This window comes from Rhincodon typus, chromosome 29 (genome assembly GCF_021869965.1).
Source record: "Rhincodon typus isolate 14 chromosome 29, sRhiTyp1.1, whole genome shotgun sequence".
In the NCBI taxonomy this organism is placed as follows: domain Eukaryota; kingdom Metazoa; phylum Chordata; class Chondrichthyes; order Orectolobiformes; family Rhincodontidae; genus Rhincodon; species Rhincodon typus.
Genome location: NC_063360.1, coordinates 5,084,580 through 5,098,659, shown reverse-complemented (window position 1 = coordinate 5,098,659; position 14,080 = coordinate 5,084,580). Strand labels below are relative to the sequence as shown.

Below are 14,080 nucleotides of genomic sequence, written 5' to 3'. Positions count from 1 at the left end.
GGCCAATCACCTATTGGCTGCTAGATAATTTCTTTCCAGATGGTCAGCTTGCCACTGACTTTCCTTCAGCAGGGGAAGAGGGGAAAGTAGATCAGCTTTCAGAAGCCCTCGTCCCTGTGATATTTAGTCCTACAGTGGAGTCAAACAACAAGGATGCACCTCATTCAGTTAAATAGGCAATGCAGGTTTCTTTATTGTCAAAGCAAACAGGTTGCCAACTGTGCAACTGGAGGATTATCGGCTTGCTGCAGCAAAGCAGCAGTTTAGTGACTGATGTGATTCAGAGGTTGTTTTCTTTTTGACAGTTTATTATGGCAGTGGTCCCACCTTATAGCCACAGAAGGTTTCTGTCCCCACTCCCTCCATCTCCACAAAATGAAGAAGTGCGGAGTCTTGGAGAAACTAGTCCAATTTTCAATGGGGCAAAAGCATGTCAATCTGCAAAGAAAGAGAGGGAAGTAGATTTTAAAGACAGTGTGGAAAAAGTTACTGGATTTGCTTGCAAACTTTGTTGCTAGTGGATTTTAGGGATACACACATCCCATTGAAAAGATAGGCATCCAAACCAAAGTCCTGGCTGGACAGAATGCTCTCAATGTCCATAATCCAATTAAGGTGTATTATTCCTTCATATCAACGGTAAGAGGTAATACTTTGACCCTGCAGGCAGAATAAGTAAAATTAGGAATCCTTATCCTAACTTGCATAATTGGGGTCAGTCTGTAGTTAACTGTAATCTAGCGCAATACTACACCAAATGGGCATTTGCCGATCCCTTTGATTTCATGGTAAATTCTGGGTGAATGAACATTTATTATGGTTGGATTATAAATCTAACCAAATAGATAATATCAGGAACATTTAAGATTAACCTACCACAGGAATATTATTTTCCTTGTGTTCTTGGAAAGTGGGTCACACCATCTGGGCCAACATTTATTATCCATCCTGTTTGGCTGAAGGGTAGTTAAGAATCAACCACATTGCTGTGGGTCTGGTATCACATACAGGCCAGACCAGGTAGGGATAGCAGAATTTCTTCCCTAAAAAGGTCATTCATGAACCAGATGGGTTTTCACAACAACTGACAGTGGTTATCTGGTTACTAGATTTTAATTCCAGATTTTTATTTAACTCAGATTTCACCATCTTCCATGGTGGGATTTGAAGCTATGTCCTATAGTATGTTAGCCTGGGGTTCTGGATACTAACCCAGTGACATTTCCACTAACACCACTGCCTCACCCGACTATTTAGGCATTAGATCAGCAAAATCTGGAAAACATTCCTGAACCAGGGCAAAGAACATTTTTTAAAAAAAATAAGTCACACAAACACATCTTGGGGAAACTCAAAAGTCATCTATTAGTGCAAAAAAAATTCATTTAACAAGTTACAGTACAGTCTTCAAAAAGTAACATACAGCTTTGATTGCTTTGCAAAACTAACCCTGAAGAGGAGTGAAAACAAATTTTTACATTTAAAAATGGGTTTGAAATCTGCTCGGTGATCACGACGAGTCTTCGATTTCGTCTGCAGAAATTCAATTGCCTATCATTACACTAAACCAGCATACAGCTGGCTCAGCCTAAAATGGTAAGAAACCATTAGAACTATGGGAAGTGCTGAATGCTCTCAATCTCAGTAAAAGTGACTTTATTTAGTAGGAATTAAAAGCTTTAAGAAGTAAAAAATATATACTTTTGTTATCCATTAACAAGGAAAAAGTATAAAAATGCCAAATTATACTCTTACTGCCTTCACCAAAGCCTCAATTACTTTACTCCTACCAATTACAAAAATATTGCTTATGACGAACCAGAAATGAAACGTCCCAAGATTTCTCTCTCCCTTGACACTAAACTGCCCAATCTTTATTTGATTAGCTGATGTTGGCTTGGCAGGGAGAGGGTATAAGGTTTGGTGGGGTTGGTGATGGCTGAATAGGGAAAAGATGCAATTGCTATCAGTACCCTTGGGATTGGACGAGTAAACTGGTCAGGCCCTAACACTCAATACCCACTGCTAGAAAATGTGCATGTGCAGAAGGTGATTCATGGTGTAAAAAAAATCCCACCCATGCTCGCTATTAATCCACACTTGGGTAATTCAACAAGACAATTTTCACAAGTAAAGGTCAAAGTTTACATCGTAGGAGGGAAGGGGTAGGCAGCAGTAATAACAGAGGAAAACTTTTAAATGGCCGAGAGTTAAAAATGCTTTGGCAGACTATCAAATTCAGTAGATTCAGAACCTCAAACTATGCTGGAATTCAAACCATAAAAGACCCTGAATATCCCAGTGCAATTCTAAATCTTGTTGTTCACTTACCTCAATCGATAGAGTGATTAGGTTTGGTCTTTGCACTTAAGGGCTGTGTAAAGAAAGGCGCAAATCAGGAAACCAAGCCGAGTGTATGCATATATTGTAAATATGTTACAGGAATATCAGGCAAGATCAGAAACATCCTTGATTATAGTTTATAGTCTGTCGACATTATCTCTCTAGGCTTGTGTTAAAAATAGTCACAAGTGGGTAGTAAAGAGTACCCAGTGTTTGTGTAATTCAGCCTTCAGAAGACAAGTGAAAGGAAAACTGAAAAATTAGAGAACAGAGAAAGAACAGAAGAATAAAGGAACAACCCAAAAAACAGTCAAAAGCTGTAGGTTTACATTTCTACATAAATAGATTGTAGTTAGTCCTTGGCTTGATCTTTCCCTCAGTGTTCTCCAGGGTGTCTGAAAATATTAACTGACATCTGCTAACTGCCCTCATGCCTAATTTAACTATTCTAACTATAGACCCAAAATTCCATTTAAAAATCCAGTTAGACACAATCCTGCATTGTTTGTCTGTTTCAGTTGGTATTACCAGCCTGTCAACCAATATTTCATTTCTCATTTTAATGTTGGGAAGAAACTAGAGATTTGCATTAGGTTTCATGAACCAGACAAACGGAAGTCCCACATATTTCACTGCTAATTTGACTTTCATATTCAGCATAGAAACACCTGATAATAAGCTAACATAGCATTGGTATGCAGTGGTAGGTTGCAAACTTGTATCAACGATTCCCATATGACACTGTATCGACCACAATGTGTCAAGGGACACAGCAATTATCCGATAATTCCCACTGAGGCCAGGAGGAGGATTCAAACATACTTAGAATTGCTTCTCTGGACCGAACTATGCTGAACCCGGTTTAGAATTAGGAATTCCTATATAATGGATCGAAGTAAACTGAGAATTCACAGCTCCCTGCAGTGTACATAAATATTTGTGTGTCAAGTGGTTTGCATTATCCCAGTCTATATAGACTGGCACTGTGGGCAAACAAACTAAGATGGTTCAGCAGGTTTCCAGTTAAATGTTAATGTTCTAATTATCCTGGGGAAGGTGGGAAGCATCTGCCATTTTGTGGCAAGCTCTTTTAAAGGCCATCACACAGAAGAAAAGTTACATGATGTCCTGCTTTCTTGAACTTAATCCAGCCCATCAACCATAGGTGAGTGATTCTTGTGACTGGGATTAGAAAGTATCAAATGAATTGCTACTGAGGCAATGAGAATGGCCTGTAGTAACATACTAAACTCAATCATTCATGGATAAAGTTCATACTCATATTACCACAATATACAGAATACAGTTTTTATTTTCCACACTAATTTTTGAGAAAATTAAAAAAAAACAAAGTATTTAAATAAAAAAAAAACTTTACATTTTACCCAATGACTATTTCTTGAGGGTCTATGGTAAAATTATACTTTTATAAAATCACTTTTGAAAAACAATGAGATGCAAGTTTGGTAATTGGAGTAACCAAATTAATAAAATAAATATAGTTGCAGACAGTTCCTCTAAAACAGGAATTTTTTTTTGGGGGGTGGGGGGGGGAGGCGGGTGGTGTGATGTCGGAGTGAACAGGAGGAGAGGGTGGTAATTTTCGAGCAAATTTCAAACCATGGATCCCACCCTATGCTAGAACCTGAGAAAATACCCATCATCCATTACAGTACAGCATGTTATTACACAATGATAACAGTAAGGCATTACATCATTCAGCCACAGCAAGCAAATACTGTACAAGGCTTTGGTATCTACCAAACTTGGCTTCTTTTCCAGTTCTTGAGGTCCAATGGACATTGGAGAAACCCAACAGAAAGGTCAGGTACTGTCTTTAGAAATCCACTAGCATTTTGAAGAGCTATTTGGGTATTTAATCCCAAATTTTAAAAGTTCATTTTAATATATTTTACCAGCATAATGATTGAATAAGAGGGATATTTAAAATCAAATATAGTCAACCAGGGGAGCAAGTAGCAAGGTCAGTGAAAAAAAAAATTAGTGATATAGCCAAGAAATGAGACTGTTGGTGATAGATACAAAATGCTTTTGACACTTCTTACTGTATCTTAGCAAAAATATCAACTCAACGTAAATGAGAATGGAAAGGAACATCAAATATGTTCAATATTTGTCCACTAATACCAACACAGAGCTTGTAAAATAAAAAATAAAGGTGCTTTCCAAAAGCTTAGGGTATTCATTAAATTATTGGGCAGGAATGGGTGATGTTACATGAATATTTTTGAACAATAAGAACTTGTATAATCATCAGAGTTTAGAAAGTGACAAATTGCACAGAAGGACTGAGGACAGAAAATACAAGACAAAAATAATGCAATCAGGCCTGTAAAAGGATCAAGCACCACATTAATGAAAAAATATAAATAACATTACCAATATCATTGAACTATTTCTATTTTAAAATACTACAAATCAAAAATATATTACATTTAATTAAGAATTGCATGTCTCAGAATGATTCAAGGATGTTATGAACTTCAAGAACTGGCAGAAAATGTTCCCACAGATTCCCAAAGCCCTGCCTGTATTTCAAAGCGCATTATTATAAATATAATTCCCAAAACATTCCCAAGCTGCCAGTTGTGTAGTTTAAAATCCTTTAATCTTCACATGCCCCCTATTTTGTTTGTTTCTGTGTGTGTATGTTTATCATATTTTTTAAATCATGTCTGTTGGAATTTTATTGTTGTTGTAAGATTCAGAAGTCTGCAAGTGCACTCAAATGAAAGATATGAAAATAAACAAACTGGAAAATAATTAAAAATGGGCAGAAAAATTCAAAGTGTACAATATATGCATAATAGTACTCAATTTCTTTGGATTTTTTTCAGTATAAAAACTAAGTATTTTGGACTATGCTGATTGATTTAGTGGTTTTATTTACAATGATAAAATTTACCAATAGCCCAAAGTGCAATTTTTATATTCTCTGTTTCTTTCCCTCCCCGGCTCAAGAATCTATGCACAAATAATGTATGGAATGTTCCCTCTGTGCTTTAACAATGAATTAAGCATAAGATGCCTCTCCACTTCTAGGCTCTTCTGCCAATGTGCCATTTCATTTGGAATAAAGAACGGAAACTCATGAAACACAACAGGAAGGTTTCTGAATCCAATTTTTGTTTGCAGGACTGTATCATAACAGTAACAATTTTAATTTTCCCATAGGATAAACCAACAACTTTAAAACAAGAGAGAACTGGGAGATTTATAAAGATCATTCAGCCCATCTCTTCTCAGCAACTCAACTGCACTTCAAAAGATCCTGAACGTTTTTGTCATGACAATGTTATCTGCCATTCCAAAACATTTGTCACTTGAGAGTTGAGAGCTTCTTTCAAATACATCTTAAACTTACTTTTCACCAATTCTAAATGCTGACATTATTTTCCTGGAACAATTATCTTTTTTTTTTAAATGTACTATTTAACATTTTATACATGTCAGGGAGATACTCACAAAGCAGTTTTTGGACTTTAGGGCCAGGTTTTTCTTATCATTCCACACAGTTTTACACATGGGATCAGCCTTGTGACTCTTCTCCACATGTACAATGCTCCACTGCAATTTCATTTTCATAAAATGTTGAAACTGACTTTTCATTTAACTACTACATGAAGAATTAAGGGTAGTTTAGAAAAAATTATCCCAATGCTTGGCATAAAAACTATATAAAGTGACAGTAACCCTTGTGATCTCAAAACTTCTAATGTCACAGGATATCTGAGTAATCATTCCTGGATGGAGAGGAAAAAAAATTGAATGAACCAATATGTAGTGCAGATACAACAGGAGGAAATTACTTTCAGCTATGATTGGATTTCTTATGTGCTTATAGATTGCTATTAGACATATTATATAAAAAAAGTTAAATTGGTTAATTGGGTAAAAATTAAAGTAGGTACTCAGAATTAAGGAAAAATTTGACAAAATGCTGTTCTAAGATTAAAATATTCTTATTTTAAAAAGATGAAATTTCTCTGGTTGATGACTTTACAAACTAACAATCAAACCACATGCAGGAGGAATTTCACCCTGTAATTTTTCTACCAACTATTTTGGAGACACTAATTTAACACATTTGGAAACAGTTTGCACAGAGTCTTAGTTTCTACTATTCATCCTAAATCTTACAGAAATACTAAATTGTTTAATTTTAATCCTTTTAGGCCTTATTTAACTATCGCCATTACTATAAGCTAGCATCAAGAATGGGCAAAGGCAGGCCTAAGTACAAGAAAACATTCATTAATCTACCCAGTGGTTAAGTCGTGGCCATGAACTCATTAAAATAATTAAAATTGCTCAATTGAAATAGTTTTCCGAATTGCTGTTCACAGCAAGTACAATCTCCAGCTAATGGAGTGCTAATGGAGGTCATAAATCATCTTCCCAGAAATTATACTAAATAGAGCCTGTAGTAGTTATTGGGCATGTTACAAGGGTGTATTTACACAACAACTTGTTTTTTAAGTTGCAAAGTAGCTGTGAAGTCAGAGCCCAACCCAATTTTGGAGAGTAACAGAGAGAATGCCTGGAGGGCAGTGTCTTTCTACATCCTATTTGAGATTAGATGGTACTCAACTTTTTTTGATGCTGCACTGCATTTTTGAAAGTGCTGGAGGCGTAGACCCCTTCCACTCCCGAATATTACTGGATAAATTCCACATTGTTTTGAAATGTTTATGGGCATAGCTTCCTGCACAGTCTAAACATTGAAATGTTAGCTGCCAAAATGAGAAGCTCAGCACATTCATATAATTGTGTCAGTTGCAATGCAACCGCAGCAAAAGATCCAGCTAGTGTCTATCAGAAACCCTTACACACCTTACTCACTGTTACTGAATAATCCCCTGCGTGCAAATTATCAAAGGAATAAAAAATGTCTTGCTCTATTCAGGGTTGCTAAGTAAGATTGAACTCAAAACTTCAATCGTACACCTACAGAAAAATGGGTTCTTTATTTGGGCTCTCATCATAACATTCCTACAATTTGTTGGGATTTTTGTGGTTTTGAACATTTAATATCCTAATGGAAATGGAAACCTAAACCTCCACCCAGTCCCTGCAATATCAGTACAGCAGTGTCACTTCCTACTGTGCTCATTACCCTGGTGCAAGACTGCCAATGAATGATTCACCTTTCTAATAGCTACTGGATTAGATTCAAGCTAGTTTTGTGCTGTATTCCTGCTCATAAGGAACTAAGTTATGCTGGTCCAGTTCATTCTGGGCGAGAGAGGAGCCAAGTCCAGAACTGCTGCTAGAGGAGTAAACATCCCAGCACGTGCTCTTCAGTTAAAAGGCTGAGGCCAGGACACATCTTGGAGGAGGGCAGCAGGGAGACTAAAAAGGAGTTAAAAAGTCCTGATTTACAGAAAGCATTTCGCCACTTCACAATTTTAGAATTAATGCAAGTTGTAAGGCATGATGTTTATTAGCAGAACTAAAACATAACAATCATTTTGTAATGTGATTTTATAAAATTCTCTTTACAGTTGGGATTTATTTACATGATTAGAACTACTATCAAATTGAGATGGATTTAATACAGATTACACTTGGCTGAATAAGACAAACTTGGATGTTAAAACATGTGAGGACATTTCAAATGACTGTTCATTAACCCCAGTGGATTAAAGACTCACAATCCCAGTTGTGATCAGTGTGCTCTGTTCACAAATATTGACCAAGAATTAGGGTTACAAACTCGCTGAGTTGTTCAGAATTCACTTAGATTTATGTACTGGGCACTACTGTGAGTAAACCTGGTGAAAAGGGGCATTAATAAAGAATTTAATTTTCTTTAAACATGTTTAGAAATTATTTTTAAAAACGGTAAATATCTGTACCTCCTCTCTTCCTTGAAGTCACTTCTTAAACTAGTGCTTTGACAATGCTTTTGGTCATATTGCAAGGTGTCTCACCATTAAATTGTGCCAAAGTTTGAAGGGGTGCTGAACTTTTACTATGGTAAAGGTGGGAAATAAATGAAAGTCGTCTCTGACGATACAATAAAGAGCTGTTTGACTAAGTGTGGTGATTGAAGGTCATGAGATGAAACCCTTTAAGAAATACATCTGACCAAAGTTGGCAATCCTATGCTGAATGGAGCCATCTGAGGCTTCCAGTCACTACTGGATTGATTCCCATCAATTCTCAGCTGGTGTTCATATCGCAGAGTTGTTTAGAACAGGAAATTGATCTGTTCTCCGTTCATCCTGCTATGAGAATGCTTCAAGCTGGTTGGCCACAAAGAAAGCTGTTCTTCCTGCAAGTGAATGGAATGGTGGTGGGCAGGAATAATCAAAGTGATAGATGCAAGATACAAGAAATTAAGTAGATGGTGATTGCACCCCTTTGCACTATACTGAGTGACCACTGGTGAAATGATTTAGAATGTATATTTGAGGAGAGGAAGAGAGTAGGAAGAGATATATACTCTGAAAATAAATATTTTGCTTATGAAAATTTGCTTTATTCCTGGAAATCACCATGCAAAATTTTACATTCACAAAATTGTTAAATGCAAGATGTATTTGTTGTATTTTCCCCACTCCTCAACTAAGTTTGGATTTTAAACTATGTGAGTAGGACAAGAGAAAGAGTTTTAAACTGATGAAAAGTAACTTTAAGACCAATATACTCTTCAAACACTTGGAATCCATAATCCTCTGGAATGAACTCTTAAGCAAATATTTGGATTCATTTAAGAAAACAAATCTAGATCCAGCAATTGGGCAAAATAGCAATGTACATAACTGAATAGATGAATTAAGACGGGAAAACTGGCCTAAATTATGGTGAGTAATTTGTGATTATGGAGCAACAGTCGTCATCAGTTATTCACTAATTTAAGTCTAACAACATCTGAAACCCAACATTAACTTTCTTCACCTACAAAACCACCCCTCCAAGCCCAACGATCCTCACAATTTAAAGTTTTACTACATTGTTTCAGTAGGTCAAGTGTGTCAAGGGGACAATCATGGTAGGAGAGCTTGGTGAAAACAAGATCAATCAGCACATGATGCCACAGCAGGAAAGGGGGTGAATAGAGCAGTTTACATTAATCCAGTGACTAGACATAACATTGCAGGAATTGGAGATTAGGAGGCAGGGCGTGCAGGAAGAGAAGATCTTAGAAAATATATTATTATACACATACATAACAGTTTGGCCACAGACAAAGATATGGCATCTTGACTACTTTGCTCATCTAAATTGAACTGCCAGTACTTCAATGAGTCACAGAACTTAGCCAAGGAAAAGGCTCTGAACTTGATCTAAAATGGTTAACTGCTCAGCAAGTCCAAGTAAATAGCCCACTTGTTTTTTCATATCCTCCCACAGCTTAAGTCTGTCTAACCAATGCTGTGTTTCATGAGAATTCCAAGTACAATGTTAGTTCAGAATTCATACAACACTTTATCACATTCGTCATTGGGAAACAAGTTAACAAATCTACACAAATATATGACGAGCCTCTTCATTCGAACATTCTAGAAAAATCACAATCCCGCATATAGCATGCATTTTTAACAGCTCCCTCTATTGTAGAGAAATCATATTTAAAAAAGAAAATTTAAATAAAGAGTGATCACACTCCCCACCCCCTGCATAACACACGCCTTGTTCAAACACACTTTCATACAACTCTCAAAGATAGCATTTTAAAGAGGGTGTGTATAAGAATGACAAAATACTCCAAACACAAATGTACATCAATGAGTTTTGACTGTTGGTATCCTGAACTTGTTGACTATTCACCAACCAAAAACATATGCTGAAGGTGTATTCCACATCTAACAGTGCTTGTTCCTGCATGTTGAAGATTTTTTTAGTGCAAAAATAAGGAATGTGGTAAAATGTTGCCTGTAGTGGTGTCTAACATCCTTTCCCCTCTAAGCTCCCACACCCTCTCCTCTTCACACAGTGCTGAAATACACATCTTGCCCTACAAGTTCACTATCAAAAAGTAAGGTCAATCCATTAAATAAAATCTTATTAAGTGAAATATATATTATTTACACACCCACACTAGGACTTGTTAGCCAAAGAATACACCCAATGTTGCTTCAGTTCCCCATATGAGACTGGAAATAGTTTGGAGGGAACAAGACCAACTGGTGAGGATGTTACAGCCAGCCTACCATGGTCAACCAATTTAAAAAAAAACAACTTTGATTATTTATAGAGTAGGTGGCTATTCAGTTCAATGGTTGAGAGAGATTAGGAGTTTTCCTCACTAATATAAGCTCTAAACCTGTTGTTGCATGACAAAGTTTAAGTACAGCATAGATTCTAAAAATGCCATTAGAACTCTTCCCTCCTAAAAATTCACCACTCTCTAATAAAACTCTACAGTAAATAAATGTTTTGTCTGTTTTTGGCATTCTCTATGGTAGTTAAATGTTTGCCACGAACTGAAGGAATTATTACCGACATCTTAAAGGCTGAAGATCTACTTTTTACGGAAGCTCTGTGGAGCAGCAACAAAAAGTAGGTCAATGATTCACACTATGGCAACTTTCAAGAAAGCCCACACAGTGCATGGCCAAGTTACCTCCAACACTGGCTATAATAGACACCAGCTTTCATCTTTTTGCCTGGATGCACCCTGGCAAAGCCAAGATTGTAACTTGGATTGAATACCAGTCAGAGTACTGTGCCACCAAATAATAATTTACCTCAACAGAGAAGGCACAGTGGCCTGCTAAACACATAATTAGAATGAAGGTTTCTCTTTTACCAATGCATTAAGATTCTTGGATTTTTCAACATCTCAATGTTTTCTGGAGTGGATTACTAGCAAAATTAATTTACAATTCATGCCATGGATTTCAATAAAATCTTATCTTTTGAAATCATTTTACAATCTCACTTTCTTCCCCACTCTCCCCCCCGCCTTCTATGGACTAAACTGATGAACACTGGGTGAGGGCCTTGTATGACCTAGCCCAAGTTGAGCTCTTGGCTATAAGTGCAATGAGCTTAGAGGGTCTATATAATTATTATGTTACAAAATAGAATTAGTAGTTTTTCTCACCCTTTCCCTTTCTCCATATTTGACTGATTAGGGATTCACTTGTAAACATTTTTACATAGGGTCCTGATCTGCAAACAGCTGAAACCCCCTGTATAAAAGTGCTAGGCCTTCCAACTTTATTGCTAACTCGAAAAGGTACAAGCCTTTTCCATACCATCTCACTCCCGAATCCTTTCAAATTCACTATTGTCACACACGCTTTACATTCAGTAAACGTTCTTTTAAAAACAACTAAATTCTTAGATTTTAAACCTGTTTGCAAAACAGCAAAACGTTTCGTTTTCAAAATAAAAATTAATTGGAACCTGACTTTGGAAACAAAATAAACTAAATATTCTTTTAAAAACACCTAGAAATTTGTTTTACTAGAGTCAATCTCATTACAGCTGTTCATGTCCTGTGTTTGTACTGTATAGTCATAAGTTCGAATGTTAAAAATAAAGGCTAGTTACACCAAACTATGAATTCAAAAAAAATCATAATTTAACGTTACTTTATGTTGATTAAAATTAGAAATTGACCAATGCCAATACTGGATACCTGTGGTGATATTAGGGTAAGTACCTACATGAACCTTGGCCCCTCACATTTATCCATTAGCATCATTTGCACGGAGGCTCAGCAAACATCTGAACATGTACCAAGGATCAATACCGATCAGTTACCAGGGCCTGAAAAGTGTAGCACGGGTCAACTTCAACTTAAGATTCTAGCAGTGATATCCTTTGCCTAAACTGTAAAACAAGAGGTCTAGCATTCTACTACCAAGCTATTTCTGAATTAAAGTAAAAAAAAAACCTTCTTGCCCATTTTTGTTTAAAAAGGATGAGGAACTACTAATAGAAGGTTTGTGCCCCTATTCCCTGCCTATCCCACCCACCTCCCTGTTACCATGATTTGGTTTAGCTTTCACACAATTGGCTTTTGTTATCCTCAAGCAAATCCTCATCTACATTCAGCCTCTCAGGAGGCTTTTCATTTTCCAAAATCTTGGAGCAATCTTCTTCTGGTCGATCTTCAAAGTGCTGTTGGTTGCTGTTTTCTTCCAACTCCATGTTCAGGTTGGCAGACTCCTCCCCGATGCCCTCTCCACAGCCAGGATCATTCAACCCCTCGGACACGAGGTTGCTGGTGTCCCTTACCCGAGGCTTGCGTCCTCTTGTGGAGGGGGTGCCATTGCAGCCCTCCTTTTTAAGGTGCCTGTGCAGATGGTCCGAGCGGACGAAGGTCTTGAAGCAGGAATCGCACTGGTAGGGGCGAAGGCCTGTATGGGCACGCATGTGATTCTTCAGGTCATAGTTGTGCGCAAATGCAGCTCCACACTCAATACACAAATAGGGCTTCTCTCCTGTATGCTTCCTCATATGAACTTTTAACTTGTCCTGTCTAAATGGCAGAAGAAAAAGACACAGGTTAGAAAAAGGAACATTTCTCCAGAACAAATCCTCAATTTAGCAAAATTCTAGATCATTCATTTAACCATCCCAACCTTCTCTTCATTACAGAATCTCGAAATGTTCTAAACCAAAGTATTGCTTAGCCGAGTTACTATCCTTTTTATTGCTCTTCACTTTTACTCTATTAAACCAATGTGGTGTTTGGACTCTGGGGAGCAGTCTCTCCTTTGTGTTTCTACAGCAAAAAAGAAGCAATGTTCAATTCATTTGTCTAGTTCCTGAACCAAAAACCTGTGTATTCAAATGAGACCTTCATCGCAAAAGTCTACATTTCTGATTATAATACTTAATTGTGAGCCTAACCAGATAACTGCAGACTTTCCTGATTTTGTTTTGAAAATGGGATAAATCAGGCCAATGAAGGATGTATTACATTAAAAATGTCACTGTATTAAAAGGTTCAGAGCATGGAAAAGATGTACGGGAATGGCTCCAGGAATCAGGAATGAAAGGTAAGAGGATAGATTGCAGAAGCTGAGGTTATTCTCCTCAGAGAAGGGAAGGTTGAGAGAATGGAGAGAGGTGTTCAACATCATTATTGAACTGACAGGGAAGACAGAAAAAAACCTCTAAGCAGAAGACACTTATACTGATTGGCAAAGAGTCAAAGACAACACAAGCAAAATCCCATTTTGTTTAATACAATGAGTGATCAGGGTGCACTGGGGAGGCAATAGTCTAGTGGTATTGTTGCTAGACTGTTAATCCAGAGACCCAGGTAATGTCCTGGGGACCTGGGTTCAAATCGCACAGTGGCAGATGGTGGAATTTGAAATCAATAAATATCTGGAATTAAGTGTCTAATGATGACCATGAATCTGTTGCTGATTGTTGGAAAAAAAAACACCATCAGGTTCACTAATGTCCTTTAGGGAAGGAAATTGCCATCATTACCTGGTCTGGCCTACATGTGACTCCAAACCCACAGCAATGTGGTTGACTCACAACTACCCTCTGGGCAGTTAGGGATGGGCAATAAATGCTGGCCTAGCCAGCAACACCCTCATCCCGTGAATGAATTTTTTAAAAACTGTGGCTTTCACAAGGGAACTTTCAAAAAGCAACTGAAGACAAACATTTTCCAAGGCTGTAAGTTGAAGGCCAGGGAGTTGAACTCGCTGCATAGATCTTGTGGAGAGATGGCACAGTCCAGGTAGGCCAAATGGCCTCCTTGAAATCTGTAATCAAGATTATACACTGGAAA

At 37.3% G+C, this 14,080-nt stretch overlaps 1 protein-coding gene across 3 annotated transcripts in view; it reads right to left on the bottom strand.

The window, feature by feature from the left end:
• Nucleotides 1-1,345: 1,345 nt before the first annotated feature.
• The window catches only part of LOC109912844 (zinc finger and BTB domain-containing protein 7A), a 96,617-nt gene continuing 83,882 nt past the window's right edge, over nt 1,346-14,080 (bottom strand). For all 3 annotated transcript variants that reach the window (XM_048614075.1, XM_048614076.1, XM_048614077.1), the window contains exon 3: nt 1,346-12,805. In XM_048614075.1, the coding sequence (XP_048470032.1) occupies nt 12,322-12,805 (484 nt within the window). In that variant the 3' untranslated portion in view covers nt 1,346-12,321. The remainder of the gene's footprint in view (nt 12,806-14,080) is intronic.